This window comes from Myotis davidii, unplaced genomic scaffold, assembly GCF_000327345.1.
Source record: "Myotis davidii unplaced genomic scaffold, ASM32734v1 scaffold150, whole genome shotgun sequence".
Taxonomy (NCBI): Eukaryota; Metazoa; Chordata; class Mammalia; order Chiroptera; family Vespertilionidae; genus Myotis; species Myotis davidii.
The window spans coordinates 348,881-370,316 of NW_006283437.1; the positions used below are offsets into that span (position 1 = coordinate 348,881).

The 21,436-nt window shown below is 53.1% G+C and overlaps 1 protein-coding gene across 1 annotated transcript in view; it reads left to right on the forward strand.

Annotated features, from left to right (window-relative positions):
- ARHGAP17 (Rho GTPase activating protein 17) overlaps positions 1 to 17,480 on the forward strand; it is a 46,353-nt gene extending 28,873 nt beyond the window's left edge. Inside the window, 6 exon segments of the mRNA XM_015563973.1 lie at positions 641 to 797; positions 2,299 to 2,532; positions 4,372 to 4,553; positions 9,088 to 9,425; positions 9,428 to 9,614; positions 16,753 to 17,480. Of these exon segments, the coding sequence (XP_015419459.1) occupies positions 641 to 797; positions 2,299 to 2,532; positions 4,372 to 4,553; positions 9,088 to 9,425; positions 9,428 to 9,614; positions 16,753 to 16,883 (1,229 nt within the window). The 3' untranslated portion in view covers positions 16,884 to 17,480.
- The last annotated feature ends 3,956 nt before the right edge of the window (positions 17,481 to 21,436 follow it).

A 21,436-nucleotide genomic window follows, 5' to 3' on the forward strand; every position in this document is an offset into this window, starting at 1 on the left:
TGTTTTTGCTTTTGTTACTGCTTCTTATTACTAAATTTTCATTTTTTACTTACATTTCCTTTCCTTTTTGTTTTTAAAGTGTTTATAGATTAAACAGTACATTAGACAGGCACTGTATGTAAGAAGGGTTAAAACAGGGAACCATTTGGAATGGATTAACCAATTTACATTATTTCTAAGGGAAAAATGCTTCAGTGTTCGAGCAGCCTCCTGGAATGAATTAAGTTCGAGAGCTGGGGTTCCGCTTGGCATTCTGCCCCAGATCTCCTTGGAGAAAAAGAGGCATGTGAAAGCTGCTGTAGGCAGTATGGAGTTCACGTTGCCTTTTATTTTCATTTTATGTCAGACTGAATAATATCACACTTCATTATTCAAATAAGTTATCCATGCCCCTTTTTCGTATTTGTGTGTTTGTTTACAAAAAGACAGCAGAGTCTTGTACATGTTCTGAGTCGTGCCCCGTCTGGTCCCGTCCTGCCTCCCTGGTGTAATCAGCGTCCTGTAGAAGAGGAGGTGTGGGCTTCTGCTTAGGAAGTAGTGAGGCTCACGGATGAAGAGGAAGTTCCCGTTCCAGGGGTGTCTTACAGCCCCACCCCCCGCCTCTGTGTCTCATGTTCTCTCTGCCTTTCTCTTCCTGCAGAGGTGGAATTTAATGTGTCAGAAGCATTCGTACCTGTTGCCCCCCCAAACTCCAACCACTCATCCCACACTGGAAATGACTCTGACTCGGGGACCCTGGAGAGGAAGCGACCTGCCAGCATGGCGGTGATGGAAGGGGACTTGGTGAAGAAGGAGAGGTGTGTGAGAGCAATCACTTCAAACCGGTGTTGTTAAGCCCTCGGCAGCAGTACTGCCTCGGAGGCCTGTGTGGCCCAGGCCTGCTAGAGCCCAGATAGTTTCGGCACTCAGCTCTAGTTCATTGCAAACCTTGTTCTGGCCAGAAAGTCGGTGCCCAGCTTCTCAGGCCACATGTGCTGTGGGCATTCACGCTTACCTGCTGCTCGGTCGCCCCCACGGTGCACTGGCATCTTACACGTCACCTGAATGTACTTGCCTGGGAGGTGGAGGGAATAAGAAAAAAGTTAAACATTATGGACTTACATCCAAGAGTGGGCATGAGAACAACCCACCATTCAACGGTGAGTGGTGTGATTGTGTAAAAGAGGCATATTTTTGGCATAACTCGGGCCCTTGGTGGAAGCCAGCACTGAATCTGATGCTGAGCTGAGAAGCCTCAGCCTGGCTGATTCTGGAAGAGAAGGGTCTGTGTTGGACTTAGCGGGAGCCGCACTTCTCTGTAGAGGCTCCCGGCTCAGGTGGAGGGCTCTCAGGTCGCGGAGGGCTGCGAGGGAAGGCGCTGTGCCCACAGCAGGGCTGGGTGGCAGGGCGCTGCTCAGGGCGTGCCTGTTTGCGTGCAGGTGGTACTGTCACCCGAAGTCATTGCATTAAAACACAAGCTCCTATTTTAGTTGCCCAGTCTTAGAGTGAGGTTTGTCTTTTTGTTCTGGTTTTTTTAACCCATTGCAAAGGAAAATGCTTTCCTCTTCTGTCCCTCTGAAGCCACGTTTGCTGTGCAGTTTTCCCTTCACACGGCAGCAATGCTTCCTGATGACAAGCAGCCATAGCAGATCTGCCTTCGTGTATTTAAGTTACAGAATGTTCCTTAAACGAGGGTTCTAGTAGCACACAGTAAGCAGTTCTCTGGCATCTGCCTGGGGAGGCTCCCACCAGAAACACATGCTCAGGGAGCCATAAATCTTCTGATATTTTGAACTAAAAACAAAGAAGTTTTGAAGTTTATACACAGTGGGCTTGAGTGGAAATGAGCCTTCCTCTGCCCTGTCCTCCAGCCCCCAGGTCCAGCCCCAAGCAGCTTCCCTGCCCTGCGCTTTCAATTGCTCTTGCTCACACCCCTGCCTCTGCCCAGGGCTGAAGAGGCCCTGGTAGGACTCCCACACTCACATTTGAGACCATGCGCTTGTGTGTGGTAACGTGGACTTAAACAGGTTCACGTGATGTCATGCACTCACACTGCGGTCTGCCTGCGTGTGTCAGCTGCTCCTGCGCCATTGAGGACACTGGTCAGTACCAGGCCCATTGGCTCTCGCAGGGGAGAGGCCAAGTCGAGTTGCTTGCCTCGGTACTAGGGATGGCCATCCACCTGGTCCTTGTTGCTTCACTGCATGCTGGGCAACTTGGGTAGCTGTACCGTGTGGGTTTTAACACGCGTGGACCAATGGGCTTCTGTGTCTGTTATTGGCTCGCATGGTGTGTTGACTGTTTCTTCTCTCTGTGTAGCTTTGGTGTGAAGCTTATGGACTTCCAGCCCTACCGGCGGGGTGGCACCCTAAATAGAAAGCACGTATCCCCTGCTTTCCAGCCGCCACTCCCGCCCACAGATGGCAGCACCTTGGCTCCTGCGGGCCCAGAGCCCCCTTCCCAGAGCTCTAGGGCTGAAAGCAGCGCAGGGGGTGGGCCTGTTCCCTCCTCTGCGTGCGCACTGGAGCAGGGGCCGAGCCCAGGCGACAGCAGGTAAGGGGGCTGGCTTTGCTGGCAGTGGGTGCTGGGCGCCCTCGCCTTCCTGCAGGTGCTGGCCTGTAGGCAGAGCACCCATGCCGTGAGAGTCACCTGGCATGCAGGAAAACATATTTGCCTTCATCCTCTGGTGAGCATTGGATGGAGAAAAAGACTAAATTGCTTGCTTCCTTTCCTGTTTTCCAAAGAACGCACATTTGTTTGCATTCTTTACTGAACTGCTTCAGTGCTGGGAGCTGGAAACCAGGAGGTGTCTAGCAATGTTATAAATCTCCTTTCCCTGTTTGATGTGTACTCAGTGTTTGCGTACCATTTGCTTATTGTCATCCAGTATGCTAGTAGTAAACGTTTCAATGTAGCAAGTAAGGTTATAGTATTCCTGGTGCGTCCATCCATCCACCCAACCCCCATCCAGTCAGATTTACTGAATAGCTGAGTACTTAGTAGTATGTGCCAGTGCTGTACCAGGTGACTCCCTAGCTTTCTGTCTTGTAGGGAGTTGATACATGAGCATAAGGTATGAAATATGATGATAGATTTTCTGAAAAGGCTTTTCTGTTGTTTTACTTCCTGCTCAGTCACCTGGAGTGGACTATAAATGTATAGCAACTCCAAGGAAAAATACCTTTTATTTAACTTGCATGAATTTAGTTCTTCACACTGACCTGGGCAGATGACCACTCGGGTGGCATCTCAGGTGGTGCAGGCTGGCAGCAGCTATAAAAGGTGAGCGGTGTGCTGACGCTCGTCATTTGCTGTACTTTGGCTGCCTGTAAAGCACCAAACGATCATATAAAGAGGAAAATAAATGCATAAAACAAGGACGGCCTGTATAGCCACAGCCGAGTTTCCCCACACGGAGATGGATTTGTGTGGAAGAGCTCTCACATTATCTTCTTTGGAGGGCGTGCCTGGTGATGCCCGATGCTGCGTCAGGGATAAGAAACTCCCAACTCCTCAGAGCTGGCCACAAAGCTCTGAGCGTTCCCGAATCCCTTCTGCTTGCGTAACTCAGGGAAGTTTGCTTTTTGGTTAAAAATAAATACCTTCCTTCAACTTCCTAGGGCTCCATGTTGGCTTGTCAGTCATTGCCACTCCTTACATGTATTTGTTTTGGTTTAGTTATTTTTGTTTGAGAAAATAGTATTAGTGAACTCACACATTTTTACTTACCATAGCATTCCATTGGTCTAATCAAGGCTAAATATGTTATTTAAGACAATGATGAGTCCTCACTACAGCAGGACAGGTGGAACGTCAGCCATCAGTTTGCTCTTTCACCCCAGTATTTTAGAGATTGTGTGTACGGTGCCCTCTTTGGTGACCTTGACAAAGTGTAGCTGTAAAATTTAGCGTAGAGAGAGGTTCTAAGCCAGGACATCGAGAGCCTGAGTTCTGATTCCACCCACTGCCACCAGCTCTGAGCTCTCCGTCACTTCGCTTCTTAGAGTTCCTCTTTCTTGAGGCCACACCAGTGATGGCAGCTGAGCACTTTATATTCCAGAGCTTTCGTGCTTGGCCATAGGTTTTGCTTAGTTTTGTATAACGTGTGTGTCAAAATCGCATTATTTTGAAGTCCGAAAGCCTTCCACATTTTTAAATATTGCCCAGTTCAAGTACTTGAAATGTCCTGGTTGCTGTGAAATGGTCTCTCTCTTGATGTTTGAGTGGCGCAGCGTTGAAGACAGTCTCATGCAGTGAGTCCTGTGTGGCACCCAGTAAATGCTAGCTCTCTAGGGCAGTGCGAACTGTTTAAACTTCGTTGTGTTCAGTGTGCTTAGCTTTTCTGGCTGGGCCTGCCTACCTGCCATCTAACTGGACTTCTACTCCCCTCAGTCCTCCCAAGCCCAAGGACTCTGCAGCTACGGCTGTGCCCACGCTGGCGCCGGGAAGAAACAGCATTCAGGTGGCCAGTGGCCAAAGCCAGGGGCAGGGGCAGCCCCCTGCCGGCTCCCATCAGCTCTCTGTCAGCCCAGCGCACAGCTCCACTGGCTCCAGTCCTCATACTTTGCGGCGAGGTAAGTGGCCTCCTTTGCTCTGTGCCTTGCGGGGATGTGCACAGCGCCTTGGGCATGCAAGCCAGGGAGGGTGTCCGACTTCCCAGCAGACCGGCCGTGCCTGTCCTGTGTGAAACAGCAGGCAGAAAGATCAGCCATTAACAGAAGTTACTAAAGGGAAATGAAAATGGAGAACAGAAAAGCAGTCACTTAAGAAAATGTTTCAGCGAGGGAGCCTAACAAACAAAAAGTCATCTCCCACAAGCACGCCCAGTTCTCTAGGAGGCTGGCATTTCAACCCTCGCTCTCGTGGGGAGCTGCCACAGCCTCTGCAGGCCCGGGAGCCACTGGCCTCTGGGTGGACCGGGTTTCTGGGCCCTAATTAACATGAAATCGGACTGTTCTCATCGGCATCCCCGGTGGTCCTCCTCCCAACAGCCAGGGATGCTGAAAAGCACCAAGCAGGTCGGAGGTCGTGTCAGCTCTGAGCTGGAACTCCAGTGGCTCCCTGCAGCCCACCCCAAGCCAGCCCTCCCCACACCCCTCACGTCCGTCTGCCCTCCAGCCATGCAGGTCAGACACCGAGCTCGTTCCCTCTTCAGGGCTCTGCACTCGTTTTCCAGAATTTTCTGACCCACACCTTCGCGTGTTTTTTTAGTTTTATTTTGTGATACGAACACAACATGAGATCTGCGGTCTCACAGCTTTAGTGTGCAGGATGTGTGATAGGACAGCATCTACAGCAAGTCGCTAGGACTGGTTTTCTTGTATAATTGAAATTTTATTCCTGTTGCTGGTCACTCCCCAGTACTCTGGCCCCAGAGGCCCTGGCAGCCACCGATCCACTCTCCGGTTCTGTGAATTTGACTATTTTAGATTTCTCAAACAGAATCTTGTAGTATTTGTCCTTTTGTCACTGGCTTATTTCACTTAGCATAGGGTCCTTAAGTTTCATCCAGGCTGTCAATTATGGCAGAATTTCCTTCTTTTTAAAGCTGAATATTCCATTGCACATATAGACAACTTTCTCTGTCCAGTCATTGCTGATGGACACAGAGGCGGCTATGACTAGTGCTGCAGTGGACATGGGAGTGTATTTCTTTGAGGTGATGATTTCATTTCTTTTGGGTAAACACCTCTCACTGAACTGAGGTGAGCTGCACACAGGGAGGCCGTATCTCCGGCTCGAGCCAGGTCTTGGACCAGTGCCTGACAGGAATCATGCGCAGAACCTCGGATCTCCTGAGGGTCCCGGTGGCAGGCTCAGGAAACCAGCGTGTCTAGGCTTCTGCCTAACAGAGCTCGGTTTCCATTGTTGACTTGAGTTTAGGGGGGTGCTATTTAAAAAGTGTGTTCAGCGAGAACCAGAAACGATGTCAGCATGAGGGATGCCCACACTGAAGTGTGTGGGCGGCGACAGCCCACCTCCTATGCACTCGTTGATTTGGGTCTTCTCTCTCTCTCTCTCTCTCTCTCTCTCTCTCTCTGGCTGCGCTCCTGTTGTTGAGGCTCATGTATAAATGCATGTCCCTGGTAACCACTCCCATGGGACACAGCAGAGACACTGCTCCTGCTGCCCAGGGTCTAGAGCAGCCGTGGGCAAACTACGGCCCGCAGGCCGAATCCGGCCCGTTTGAAATGAATAAAACTAAAAAAAAAAAAAAGACCGTACCCTTTTATGTAATGATGTTTACTTTGAATTTATATTAGTTCACACAAACACTCCATCCATGCTTTTGTTCCCGCCCTCCGGTCCAGTTTAAGAACCCATTGTGGCCCTCGAGTCAAAAAGTTTCCCCACCCCTGATCTAGTGCCAAGCAGAGGGGGCAGGCCAGGCGGGCAGCAGTGGGGGTCCTTAGTGCCAGGGCGCGGGAAGGACGGCCGAGCAGTGGGTCCTTCTGAGGAGAGTGGAGGGGGTACAGCAGCAGCGTTTGTAGACGGTTGACCTGGCCCTAGTGGAGGCACATTATTGCAGGGATGCCACCAAGTGATGAGGCCACACCTCAAGGGATGCTGTGGCCACAGGAAGGGACAGACTCGGGAGAGCTGGACAGTTTCCCATGGATGGGTTGATGCCGCTCATAAGAGGCCATTGTGATCAGTGGGAAAAGGCCTTAGGCTCAAAATCTGAGTTCTAGCTTTTGCCTAATTTCACATGGCTGGTTAAAGTCTGCCAATTTTACCTTTCTTAACTTAATTATTACGAATGTAAATTAGAAATAAAATGCCTTCTTGCCGAAACCGGTTTGGCTCAGTGGATAGAGCGTCAGCCTGCGGACTGAAAGGTCCCAGGTTCGATTCCGGTCAAGGGCATGTACCTTGGTTGTGGGCACATCCCCAGTGGGGAGTGTGCAGGAGGCAGCTGGTCGATGTTTCTCTCTCATCGATGTTTCTAACTCTCTATCTCTCTCTCCTTTCCTCTCTGTAAAAACTCAATAAAATATATTTAAAAAAAAAAAAATGCCTTCTTAAGGGGAACATTGTGGGGGTTAAATGTAATGTGTCTGCCTATGAAAGCATTGTCTGTCTAAAGCACTACACGTGGCGGGGGGTCAGTTGGGGAAAAAGGAGACTTACGTAAAACTTTAGACAATAAAGGAATAAAATAAAATTAAAAATTAAAAAGCACTGCACGGGTATTAGGTGGAACTTTTATAGGTTGCAGACAGACAAATTCAGGTACGCGGCTTGGTCACAGACCCCACTCTATCCTCCTTAAAGCTGTCTCTCTCTCTTCTGAGCCGCATCGTCTTCATCTGTGTCCTGCTGATGTTTGAGGAAAATGAAGTCTTCTCTACCTGGATTCCAGGTGACGCTGCTTGCAGATTGAGACTTGACTTCTGAGCCACATAGGGGTATTACGTCTCCTGCTCCCTGCAATCGCAGACCGCAGGCTTCCTCACAGGAAGCTTGATCCTTTCTGCCCTCCCTTACCCCTGTCCCCACCTGCCAGCATCTTCCAGGTGGTCTTGGACAAGGCCTGCCTTTCTTCCGGTCTGGCCTCCACGTGGGACTGGGACCCATTGCCCTGTCTGCTGCTCTCATACTTCTGCTCCAATTCCTTCAGCACCCTTAAATGTCAGGAATGATCCAACTTTCTTTGTCAGCTGATTGGTTATTTCTGTAGGGGAAGGTCTTCTGAGTCTCCAGGTCAAAAGTTCCAGGACAGCAGAGAGTGCAAACTCCGTCCTTTTCCTTCCTGAATTTGGGCCTGAGCAGGGAGCCAGGCACTACAGGAATGAGAAAGAGGAAGAGTCTAAGGACACGGTGGTGGGCCTCTATCCTGCCACTGAGCAGCTGTGTGACCTCTTGCAAACACTTGGCCTCGGTTTTCTCCACTGTGAAATGGGTACAGCAGTGCTGCCTTGCAGGGAGCTTGTGACACTTGGTGAGACAGTTATGCAAAGGGCCTGTCTTGGTGCTGGTGATGTGTTAGGTGAGCGATGCAAGGTCATTTCCTTCCTTCATTTCCCTCTCCCATGGGGAAGGATTGGTGGAACCTCAGCAGAATTTGAAAAAATGCTTCAGTCTCTCCTCTCCACCACCCCTCCCGGCCCCAAACCAGGACTCCACAGCATCATTTTCCATCCCACCCTCCTCAGTACCAAGTTCCCACGCCTTAGTGACGCTGACCTTGGCTGGTGCCAGGAGGGAGGGTGTGATTCAGCTCCCCTAGAGAAGTAATTCTGAGGCCATCTGCCCGATGGATTTTACTTGTATCTAGAATTATCGTGTAGCTCAAATGATTCTGGAATTGGTAGAATTTCTGTTATTAAAAAAAAATGAAGCCATCTAGGGGAAGAGAACTTAGAGCAAGTGTCTGTGATGTGTGCATCAGACAGTCGTGCTTGGGGTCACCCTTAGCTCGCTCGCTTCCTTCCTCCCTGCTCTCCTTCAAGTGCAGGCACTGACGGGGCGCTGAGTGGCTAGAGAAGCGGCTCCTGTGGGCAGGGCGGCTGCTGAGTCTGTAAAGCGACAGGTCTTGAAAGGCCTAGAAATGTGTCGTGTACTTCCTAAAAATAACCTTTTTATTCTGGAATAATTTTAGAGTTTATAGAAGAGTTGCAAAAATAGGGCTAAGTGTGCCCTTTCCCACTCCCCAGTGTTCACTTCTTACCTCATTGGTCACATTTGGAAACCAACTAAAGTCCCTGTTTTGTTCAGACGCCCCCAGTTTTTCACTGATGGCCATTTCCTGTCCCAGGCTCGCTCCCGCCCAGGGTACCTGGCACTCGGTCATCCTGTCTGTGTAACGGCCTCTGCTCTCTTTCTCTGTCTTCCCTGGAGTTTTCATGGCCGAGGCAGTTTGGGAGGGCGCTAGGCAGGCATTTTGAAGTCCCTTAATTTGCATTTGTCACATGTTTTTCTCTTGGTGAGATGGGGTCTCTGGGCTTCAGGAGGAAAACCACAGAGGTAAAGTGCCACCCGATCCGTCCTGTTAGGAGCAGCGACATCAGCGTGGCTTAAACAGTGAGGCCACCCTTGGTCCCTGGGTCAGGGGAGTTGGCTGTCACTGTGCTGTTCTTACTGAAAGGTGTTTCCCTCTTTGTGCAGCTGTTAAGAAACCTGCTCCAGCACCCCCGAAACCAGGAAACCCACCTCCTGGCCAGCCCGGGGGCCAGAGTGCCCCAGGCACAGCGCAGCAGGCACCCAGCTTGTCACTGAAGCCAGCCACTGGAAGTCCGTCTCCTCCTGTCCCGCACGCGGGCCCAGCCCCCGGGCAGCCGTGCGCCACCTCACAGCTGTGTGGGCCCCGGAGAGCCTCAGGCAGCCTGGCTCCGATGCAGGCACCCAGTCACCCTCCACCGCAGCCCCCCACGCAGGCGCCGCAGTCACAGGCCAGACCGGGGGAGCAGGGACTGGAGCAGCCCCCACACACCCCAAGCCAGCCGCCCAGCACCCTGCAGCGGGCCACCCTGAGACTGCGCAGCCACATGCCGGGACCTTACCGAGACCGAGACCAGTACCGAAGCCCAGGAACCGACCCAGCGTGCCCCCACCCCCACACCCTCCTGGGGCCCACCCAGCGGCGGATGGCAGCCTCTCCAGCGCAGTGCCTACTGCCTCCAAAATAGTGACGGGTGAGTAGGAACTTGCACCAGGCTCCTGTACCCTCTCCTGCAGGCTGGTCTATAGCAGGTTAGTGCGAACCCGGCCCAGCCTGTGTGTGGGCCACGCCCAGTGGTCTCCCCGCTTGTGCTGGAGCAGCCGAGCCGTTGGAGAGGCGCACGGTGCAGAGCCCGGAAGTCTGCTGAGCCCTGATGGGTAGTTCAGTGCGTGTTCAGGACCTGCCTCCATGTACGTTTGAGGACAGTGACCTAATCCAGGTGGCAGGTCCTGTACTGCACGAGCGTGAGCTTCATTTTTCGGTGAATTCCTCATGTTCATGGTGAAGCGTCTCAGGAATAACTTTAACACGTGGTTTGTGCAAACTGGATGCTCAGGGGGGGAACTTCATGGTCACCAGGGAGCGGGAGAGGCAAGATGTCCTCGAGGTCCCTGGGACCCTGCGGGTGTGGTGCTGACGCACCGATGCAGTGGGCTGCCCAAGGGACATTCTTCACAGGCAGTCCACAGCATGACTTATTTAATTACGGTTTTAAAATAAAACTTCCACCCAAAGCACTTGATTCACTATTTGATTTTAAGGGTAGGATGAATGGATTTTTCTTTAAATGTGTTTTTAGGAACTTCAATTTTGTATAACAACTGAGTTTTAAATTTTTCTCAATGGAGCTATTTTTATTTTTCTTATTTTTTGTTGTTGTTTTAGTGGAGCTATTCTTACAGAGGAAGCTGAACATATCTCTGGCCCCCCAACCATACTGAGTGACTTCCCAGCTGAAAATGAACCCAGGGCACCCCAAACTGGTACCCTATATAATGAGGGTTAACCAACTAGTCTATCTTTTGATAACATTTTTTTCAGGACTATAATGTATAATTTGCATGGTTAAGAACTTTTTTCTGATGACACCTCTGCTGTTTTAGAAAAATAAAGCCACATCTGGTTTGTTGTTTCCCAATAGATGCCCTCACAGGTGGGGAAGGCTCCCGGGACTAAGGTTGGTAGCGCCCAAGCAGCTTGCCCGCTGCCCTGCCTAGCCGTGTTGTGTGTGTGTGCTTTGGAGCTGGTGCCCAGGAGCAGCCCTGGCCCGCGCCGCTCGCTCTGCAGCAGGGGGACAGGACGTGTTTTGATCAGAGGCTCTGTGAGCTGCAGAGCTCGGGTTCCGGGGGTAGATGTCAGTAGGCTGAGAGCCGAGTTCAGGTGCTCCGATAAGATGCTGAGGCTGTGTCTCTTGGGTAAGCCTTTCAGAAGCATCTGCTCCCCCGGCATGATTTGCCCGTCAGTGATCGGCTCGTCACGTCCCGCCCGGGCGGGCTCGGGTGTAGTCAGCATGGGCTATGTGTCCCGTGTGTCTTGAGCTTTAATATTTAATTGTATAAAATTTCATTTTAAGTGCAAGTTAACTGCATGGAGCTTCTTAATTTAATGTTTTAAATTTTCAGGAACAAAAAAAAAAATCATCTTCCCAAAATCCCACACTAAGTCCCTTTGCATTCTAGCGTGCTTCCATTTGCTTTCTTCCACCACATGAGCTTTAAAAGGCCTTGTGAGGTCTGGATCTTGCCGTTGGGCCCACGCACAGATGGGTAAGGCTGTAGTGTAGGGTGGCTCTCCTCGGCGGACCCAGCCTTAGCCTGCAGGGGGTTGCTTAGCCAGACTGTCACAGTCCGGGTGTGAGACGACTTTCTGAGACACCAGGTGGGGAAACAGGAGCCCACCCTGTCAGACACGGAGGAGGGAACAGGCGTGGTTCTGCCTTCCTGACTCCTTGGAGATGAGCCCAAAAGTCGGGGGCTGCCCAGTGTGCAAGTCACAGAGTGGAGTGACTACACCCTAACTGAGGCTGTGCCTGGAACACTCCAGCATGTGTTTCCGGGGCAGGCTCTGTTTACTTAGCCCAGCGGTTCCTTCGAGCCCAGCCTTCATGTGCCAACCAGTCTTGCTCGCGAGGATGGTTCGAGACCAGCAGGCGCCCTCCAGTCCTTTAAAAAATATATTTTTTATTTCCCAGACTTTTCCTTTTATTTAGATGAAAGCCTATGAACCAGAATTATGTCTGTTTTTTAATACCTTTTTGTTACTTGGGTAGTGTTTATTCCAGAGGTTTTTTTTATTTTTGATCTGCTTCAACACTGTAATGCTCTGTACTTTACAATAATCCGATAAGTAAACATTTCTAGTAAAAGTAATTTTCTTTTTATTAGCTAAATGTTTAAAAATCAATCTATGCTATAAATTCTCTTAAGAAATCCCAGGTCACCTCAGTTCTCTCTGTGTTACAGAACTAACTGCTAATGTATTAAAGTTCCTGGACTGCGGTTAGAAGCCCACACAAGACCAGTGTTTAGATTATGGGTCATGGTCGTGCTGCTGTGAACCGTTCTCGGACACAGCGTTGGGTATTTCAAGGAAAAATGGCGCTTCCTCTGACAGGCAGTCCTTTATCACGACGTCGGTTCTCACCTGGGAAGCTTTACACAGACACGTTTCTGAAAACGGATTGTTGGTTTAGAACATCTAATCTTAAACGGCTGAATGGAGGCTGGGGTTCGGATACGCTCTTGGGGGAGATTGTTGGGTGTGGGCCAGCCGCTGGCCGCTCGGGGCGGCACCTGGGTGGGCGATCTGCGCCATCTGAGTCTCCTCTTCGTTGTTACTCTAAACAGCAGGGGGACGTTAGCATCACACGTACAGGAGTTCACATCTTGCTGTTTTAAAGTAGGGGGTTTTAGCCGAGTGTTCTAACTTCAACATTTTATTAAACAATTTAGATGTATGACCTGCCATAATCAGTCAGAACTGAAATTGGAATATTTAATGGTAAGGAAAAGGCACCTGATTGGCCAAAGCATTTTTGCTACTTTATGATCATATTTGTGCACTAATGCCTGTTACTAACCAGTTACTCTAACCCTGCCTGCTTGTGTCCCCACTAACTGCATGCACCTAAGGAGGCTGGCTTTGTGTGTTCCTGCTTGCTGTTAATTCTCTGAGCACAGTGTGTGCACAGTGTGGGCAGGGTCACAGGCTGGCCTCGGACTGTGGCAGGGTCCGCCCGCTCCTCTGCCCCGGGAAGGCTGAGGTGCAGGAAGCGCATGCTGAGTCGGACGTGCGGGTCTGCATGCCCCTCTTACGTAATAGCAGGCACAGCCTGGGTCGTCTGGAAAGTGGTGGCATTTGTGAGAATTATTGGCGAGGGGATTGTATTTGATGAAATGAGAAAAACCACTTGCAGTTCTTAATACACAGTGGGTCCAAAAAAATGGAAGCTGTATCATTTTTATCTAGAAAAAAGTTACATCGTGTCAGCATTTTAAAACGTCCCTGCCTGGCCCAGCCTGCCAGGACCCGGATACAGGGGGTTGGAGCCCAGGTGTCCACAGTGTGATTCCGGTGCTCCGTGTGCAGTGGGTTAAAAGACAGGCCCGGGAGAGGAAGACACTCCTTAGCCTCAGGAGCCTGAGGGTCTTGCGAGCCCCTCGTCCGCTGGGTGGCGGTGGGACAGGTCGCTCGCTCAGTGGTCATTAAAAACTCGACACTGCCGGTTCTTGGTGACCTCTTATTAAAATTAAACTATTTTTATGTCATGAAAATAATGCATTAAAAAATAAGCATAGATATTGAAGCAGATTGGGGACCTAGAAATAAGAAACCTGCTCCCTTCTACAACTGAAGAAGTCCAGTGTTCACGTTCTGTTGTTTTTCCTTCTCGTTTTTTCCCCCTGAAAGGTAAGAGAGTACATGGTCATAATTATTTGGCACATACAGGTCTTGTCTTTTTATTTTACTTGACATCAGTGCTCTTTCCTATGTTGTAATGTAGTTTTTATAACCATCCTTTCGGTGACTACATAATATTTTATTAAGCAGGTGTATTATTGCTTATAGTTGGACATTTAAGTGGTTTCTGTTTGCAGTTTATTTTTCATAAGTAGATACCAGAGTCATGTCGCAGTGAACAGCCAATGAGACTGGTACTGAATCTCCTTTGGCTAAAACGAGGAAAAGCGGCCTGAGGCTGTTGCCGACAGAAAGGCCTCTCCCGGCCTAGACACTGAAGAGGAGGAAGGAGTCGTCCCCCAGACACAGTTGACGGAGAGGGACGAGCGGCGGGGAGGGGTGGTGGACCTGATAGTTTAATTTAGAATGTGTTTGGGTTTGCTACCTGTCGAAGTGGCTGTCAGAGTAACCTAGAGATGTGAAGGGTGGCTTACAGCCTCAGTACATAATGAACAGTGTTGATGTGACAGAGACGTCTTCTGGGACAGGCCCTAAAGTGCAGAGTGCCAGTCCTGGCCCTAGAGGCCCGCTTCCTGATTATGATAGAAAGGAAGGGACCTGGTTGCAGTTGCCTGAGCCCCGGATCAGGGATGCACATGACACGTGCCCCCAGAGCCCCGATCGGTGGTGCACGGGACACGTGCTGCCTGAGCCACATCAGCGGTGCACGGGACACATGCTGAGCGAGGCTCCTCCTTTTGTTTTGTTTGGTTAATGTAACATCTGCCATATGAACTTGGCTCCAAGCAACCTGTGCTCAATGCACATAAAGAGCCAGAAAGTTTAGAAGTATGTTACAGTTTTCTAAATAACCATCTTACGAAAATGAACCAGACTGTTTAAGACTCAGCCTCTCTCCAGAGCCTCACCACAGAGCATACAAACTCCTTTGGGGAGGAAGGAGTGCATTATGCGGCTAAATGGACTTCAGAGTCCACCCCGCCTGGCTCCGAAGCCCTGCCCGCGCTGGCCTTGTCACCTCAGGCGAGGATTGAGACTCAGAGTGTCCCTCCCTCATGTGGACGGTGGTCCAGAGCCGCCCGGGGCTCAGTGGGAGCTGTGGCGTGTGCTTAGCACCGTGCCTGGGGATGGCACTGCTGCTGACAGCCGTTGTCACGGAGACCGCCTCTTCCTGGAGGTGGCGCTGCACACGTGCTTTTTGTGGGTAAATAGATGTGTTGCTTTCTTTTAAGAAATGTTTGCTGTGAGAGAGGGGCTGGGGAAAGAGACATAGCTGCCAACCTCAGCTAAGCAGGCAGTGCAGGCTGGAGGAGAGGAAAGGAACTCCTGAGAACATAGTAATGGATGTTCATCATGAATAGCTAGAGGCATTCAGAGAAGCTCCAATCCCGAATTGATGTGTGCTGTAACCAAAAAGCACGTTTGTCCTCTGAAGACACCTGTGGCTGGTAGGTGTTGAGTTTGCATGTGAACACAGATGTTAACCGGCAGGAACCTAATTAGCGCGCACACCCCTTGCATCGTGCATCCCCGGGCATGCTCTCTCCATAGTTCCTGTCTTGTTGGGCTCGGGAAAGGGGGGTGAATTTGCAATGGATTTCTTGTACCAGCGTTGCCTTTGAGGCACGGCTACTTCTTTACCTGAGGCTATAGAAAGAGAGGATTGGAAAGATGGTTGGGCTAGATGAGTCTTCATCCATTCATTTGTTCTTTCTCCATCTGTTCATTCATCCATCCAACTGGCCAGCCACACAATTTATTGAGCATCTGCTATTACCCAGTCACTGTTGGAGGCACAGTGGACTCAAGATAGACACAGCCCCTGCCCTGCTGACTTCCCTTCTTCTGAGGACAATCCAAAACAGCCCCTCTTCTGTGCACCTCACCATCCTCGACTGTACGATTGGGGATGCAGTTCTGACAACCCAGTTGGTTTTGCAGTGACCATCAGACCATGTTGAAATGGCATTGAGCACCTGAACACTGACACCTTGCCGCGTTCATAAAGCTAGAAATTGCTCTTGTGTGTGGTGCATAGGAAACCTTGAGGGACAGGTCTGCCAACCCAGGATTCCATGTGAGGAAAGGGACAGCCCAGGAGGTAAACTGATTTTACAGCTCAGGGCGATAGGGACATGGGGGGATGGAGGGGCGGGGGGATAGGCAGGAACCAGTCTCAAAACAGGGAGGCTCCCAGAAGTGCACCTGCATTGCCAGCCCTACCTGTGGGTGAGGAGCAGGTGGAAGAAGTACGCCCAGAGCAGCTCCCAGCAGGGTCAGGGCTGGTGAAGCCACCACAGCAAGGACAGCAAGCCGCTGGAGCGCACGGGGAGGTCCCAGCACACCGCCTCCCTCTAGCTCTCTCCCTGCTCCCAATACGACTAGCTCTCACCAGCAAAGTGGAACTGCAGCACATCTGAACACTCCCTTCTCTCTTGCCCCAGCCCTACAACCTCTAATGGAGCTCTGTCCTTTACTAGAACCCATCTCCCAGAAAGACAATCCCTCTGCTTGGTCAGGGCCCTGCTCGACCAGGGCTTCCTTAGGGTTGTGTCTCACTGCTGTGCCCTCACAGGTAGGGAGGTGCCTGGCCATGGCAGGTGCTCAGTAAGTACTAGTATTTGTGCGTGAGTGAATGGAGACACATCACCTCGCTAGGAAGAGGGCTGTGATTGGTCGAGGTATCTTGTGAGCATGGGAGTGAGGGGCAGTGGCTTGAGGAAGCCATGTATGTGCCATGTTGGTAAAGGAGTTCCTGCCAACATAAGACATGAAAAAAGTGGAAATGTAAATTCTAGAAACAGAACATTAATACTTGCAGGAGATTTGTGATCTCCCTTAGTAATTGTCAACCAGGGGTAATTGTGCCCCCAAGGGACACTTGGCAGTACCTAGAGCCCTCTCTGGTTGCAGGGGGGCGGGGGGTCAGGGGGGTTGCTGTGTGCTACCCGCATCCAGTGGGTAGAAGGCAGGGATACTGCTGAACAGCCTGCAGGGCACAGCACAGCCCCACAAGTGCCACCCATGCTGAGGTTAAGGGAGTAGCATTACCAGTAGGAAACCCGGCCTCCCGGGTGCCTCTTCCCGCAGCCCTGCAGCCCAGGTGTGCTCAGGAGGCCTCTGGTAGTGCCAGAGGTGCTGGTGAGAGAGAAGTTTCCTTCCTCCCTTAGAAAGCGAATTTGTGAGGTGGCACCGAGGGCTGCCACGGGCTCCCAGAGGGCCGGCAGGCGGGAGTGGGCTCTGCCACGCAGCTGCCCCTGGGTCTCAGAGGCTTGACTCAACTTCTCGGGGCTCATGGTGCCTCTAGTAAGGGAATGTGTGTGCAGGGGCTGGCTCAGCTGCTCGGGGCCCCTGGGGTGGCCTCTGAGGTGTGGCCATGCACTGATACCACGTCTCGTGTTTTTGTCCAGACGCCAACTCGAGGGTGTCAGAGCCGCTTCGCAGCGTCTTTCCTGACCTGCCCTCAGACTCAGACAGCAAAGACGTGCCCGGCCGCCTCTTGTTGGACATGGACACTGATACAGAAAGCACCGCCCTGTGAAGAAGGCCCCGCCGCGGCTCTTCCTCCCTGAGAGGGAACAGGGCAGCGGGCGGATCTCTGCAGACCAAACAGTGAGCAGCTTTCGCGGCAGGCAGAGGACCTGGCCCGCAGGACTTCGCCTGTCAGCCAGCGCAGTGCTGCCACGGAAGCTGAATGACCTGTGTCTCGAGGAACTTGGCTTTCTTTACGTGGGAAAGCCATCACGCCAAACAAACCAGGCAAGCCCAGAGGAGGCAGCGCTCTTGCCGCGCTCCTCACTTCATCAGTGCGGCCCTGGCGGCCACTCGGGGTGAAGCAGAAGCAGCGCGTACTGTCCCTTTAATAACACGTTCACTATGCAACTGGCCTCCTCCCGCTCCTTGGACCTTCTCTTGGCATGAAGTGCGGCCTGTCTCAACCCTCACCATGAGCGTCGATGGTGGCTGCTGGATCCGCCACCTCGGCCAACTGGATGCACTGTGCCTTGTTGGATTGCCAGGATGTAGAAAGAAATGTACTGTTCTTTAAAAACAATGTAATTGCTACTTGATAAGGACCGACATTATTCTAGTTTCATGTTTAATTTGAATTAAATATATTCTATGGTTTATATGAAAACTTGATTGTTCTTGGAGGGAAACCTGGTGTGTGTATGTGTGTTCACTTAACCAAAGAACTGTGGCTGGGCCACCTGGTCTCACTGGCTGGGCCACCTGGTCTCACTGTGGCTGGGCCACCTGGGTCTCACCGCCTGGGCCACCTGGTCTCACTGGCTGGGCCACCTGGGTCTCCTGTGGCTGGGCCACCTGGGTCTCACCGCCTGGGCCACCTGGTCTCACCGGCTGGAGATGTTTGAAGGAATAGAGAACCAGGTCACAGCAGCGACACCGGCCACCAGGTGCCCCAGAGACCGGCTGGGCCCCCTGGGTCTCACTGCCTGGGCCACCTGGGTCTCACCGCCTGGGCCACCTGGTCTCACCGGCTGGAGATGTTTGAAGGAATAGAGAACCAGGTCACAGCAGCGACACCGGCCACCAGGTGCCCCAGAGACTTTCCGCCTGGCTGTTCTCTCAGTGAATGTTCCATGGGTGAGGCCCTTCCTTTGCTCTTGCCAGTCCTGACACCCTTTCTTACCCGCCTAGAGACACGTGGGCCTGGTGGCTGACCCACTGCCCCGCGGCCTCGTGCAGAAGTCAGAGCTGCTGCTCCCTGCGGGTTCCGTTTCCCGGGGCCTGGAGGCACTTTCCCGGGATGAACACTGGGGAAGAGCTGATGGGCAAGTGGAGCAAAGGGAGGACAACAGACTGGACGCTGCTCGGTGAGAGCCCCTCCCGTGGCCCAGGTTTGGCCTTTTCCTCTGGGGAGTATGGAGCACGCTGGCAGTGCTGGGTGCCCGGAGCATCCCATTGATGGAATTGCTTGCTGGGCATGTCCTGCGTGACCTGTCCCAGCATGCACTGGCCTCCTTCCACTATGAATTCACTCCGTGAGTTTAACTTGAGAAGGGCAATGCCGTGTTTCCTCTAACAGTTGCCTGTGCCCAACTACTCCCTACATTAATTACATGGAGAATATCTTAAATTCATATTTGCTGAAGGCTCACTCTCGCCCTCATACACCGTCCATGCCTGACCTTTGCCGGGCCCCCGTTAGTGTGGGGCAAGCCCTGCGAGGAAGAGGATGTCTGCCTGCACTGCCCACGGTGTTGAGCTCCTTCTCCAGGGAGCCTGCTGTCCACGGTCCAGCCCCTGCAGCTCCTTGGAGACCCGCCTCCGTGCTGCCCAGGCTCACGCTCAGGAAGCTGGGACTGGTGCCTGGGGGCTGGGAAGGTCCATGGTGAACATCCTCCCGGAATGTAACTCGTGTTCTGTTATCGCTGATTCTGAAATGCAAGCCATACCCTCGTTATCTTAAGAATGTTGTTCAGCCCGACCTGTGTGGCTCAGTGGTTGAGCATCGACCTATGAATGAGGGGGTCACGGTTCGATTCCCGGTCAGGGCACATGCCTGGGTTGTGGGCTCAATCTCCAGTGGAGGGTGTGCAGGAGGCAGCCCATCAATACTCTCTCATCATTGATGTTTATCTCTCCCTTCTGCTCTGAACTCAATAAAAACATACATTTTTAAAACCACCAGCGCGGGGTGCCCGGAGCCATCCCAATGATGGAATTGCTTGCTGGCTGTGTCCTGCGTTTTAAAAAATGTATGTTTTTACTGAGCTCAACATCGTGGGCAGTGCAGGCAGACGTCCTCTTCCTCGCAGGGCTTGCCCACACTAATTACATGGAGATCATCGCAAATGGCACGTGCAGGTATGTTTGAGCCAAATACGTCTTTGGAAGCACACAGGTGCATCAGGGGGTGTGTGCGCTCTCTGGTTGTGTATGAGTTCAGCTTGTGCACACAAGTAAATCACATGTAAGCCCTGGCTGCCGTTTCATGCTGGACGCTCAGCAGTTCGTTTTCACACAAGGACCCCGGAGTCGAAGCCAGGTCTCACCAGCAACTGCTAGGCGTCCCCCAGGTGATCACTGCGGGCTTAGTCTGCCCTGCGCGGGCCGACCTGGAGAGCCAACCTGTGCCAGACAAACGTGGCCTCCACGCCCAGGGAGCTTCCGACGAGCACCAGGAGGCAGGTGTGCAGAGGGGGAGCAATGGGACCACACGGAGGGGAGGTGGCGCCTCCGCCGAGAGAAGGACAGCTGGTGCAGCCGCTGCGGGGCGAGGCGGTGAGGAAGCAGAGGGGAGGCGGCCGTGGGAGCAGGTGAGCCTTCCACCCTGTGTGGAAGTTACCAAGGGCAGAGGGGCTGTGAGGGACGGGAGTGCCAGTCCGGTTTGTATTTTCTGTCCCCGTGGCTGCGGAGCAGGGCATTGCCTGGGCGGGCCAGGCTGGAAGGAGAGCCCGAGGGGAGAGCAGAGGCTGGCCACGTTACGGTGAGCACGTTGCTGAGGGTGGATCACAGCATGGTCCGGTGACTGACCATGGCCCTTCCCAAAGGTGAGAGCTGGTCACAGGGCAGCGAAGTCCACACTTCCCCAGCCAGAGGCCAGGTGGCCGGTCAGCCCTTCGGCCACCTCCTCAAGCCTAGACCTCAAGGAACTAACTGCAGAAGTAGTGAGTGTTCCTCGGGCACTGGTACCTGGGGGGACGGGGGGGCAGACACGCCGGCGGGGGTGTGGGCTGTGGACATGAGAGAAGGAGCCGGAAGACATTCGTGTTTTAGGGTCATCCATCCGTGCGCCACGCACTGTGCTGGGCATCAGTATGAGGGCAGACATGCTGCCCCGAGGGACTTAGGCTCCCAGAGGTAAGACAAGTGATCAACGAAGTGTGACACTGGCCTTGACGGCACGTGGTGGGTGCCGGGAGCAGGGCCTTCCTGGAGGAAGCGGTGTTTGCGCAGAGGCGTGGGTTAGCCCGAAGATGGAGGGGATGGTTTAGGAGGGAAGAGGATATTTGTAATGATGCTTAGGGCCACTGTGCAGCCCCTGTGCTGGGCCTGAGGTGGGGGTGTGACTGAGTCTCATGAGCCCACAAAGGGAGCGAGACCAAGTTGAAGCTGGAGAGCCTGTCCCTCGGAGCCCGCCCGGGAGTCTGGGAAGGGACTGAGGGGCCTCAGGAGAGTGGCTGCCTGTGGCTGGGGAGCAGGAGAGACCTGGGGCAGGAAGGCCGGGCGGGCGGTCCAAGGGGAGGTGGGGGTGACCTGAGCGTGCCTAGGGACCACTCTGTCTGAAATGCACGTCTGACCCCAACCAGTGGCCGCAGAGCTCAGTGCGACCGTCCAGAGCAACGCCCAGCTCCCACCCTGTGGCCGGGAAGGGGCCCTCAGCCTCCATGGCGCCACGGGCCGACGCCAGTCAGGCTCTCGCCGAGCCGGCGGTGGGGTCTGCAGTGGCCTCATTCGTGCACGCTCCTACCTGGGCCCTTTCCCAGGAGGGCGGGGTGCCCTGTCCAGGCCACAGCTGTCACTTGCATTTGCGTGGAAAAGCGAGGCATGGGCAGGCCAAGGCCCGAGCTAGCCCACTGCCCCTTGGTGCAGGCTGCTCCCGGTGTCGAGGGCATCAAGGTGCCACTGAGCCACCGGCTTCTCCTCAGCCCCGCGGTTTCCGGTCCGTGTTCCTCTGAGGTCTGGACACCAGGGTCCCTGGAGAGTCCACCGACTCGTCACTTGTCAGGCCAGTAAGTGCACCCCGCAGCCCCTCTCCCAGGGCGAGGATAGAGCTCATGGCTCCGGGCTCCCTTGCTCTCAGTGTGCGTGGGCCAAACTGCCCCTCCCGGTCGGGCCCTCGGGCCCTCGTGACCCAGAGCAGAGGGACAGGGGGCTGAAGCCCTCGCTGTGGAGGTTCTCGTGGAGTCCATCCTTCCGGCTGGAGGTGTGGGGGCGTCCTGGTGGGGACTTAAGCAGAGAAACAGGCGGAGCAGAATCGGGAGGCACGCAATCCCCCGACTCTTAGCACAGGATTCCGCCGCCAACACAGGCGCGTTCAAGGCCATATCAAGAAGCAAGTATCACTGAGAGAGCCCTCAGCCGGGGCAGCGAGAGCGGAGGGAGAGGCAGGTGCAGTCCCCCAGG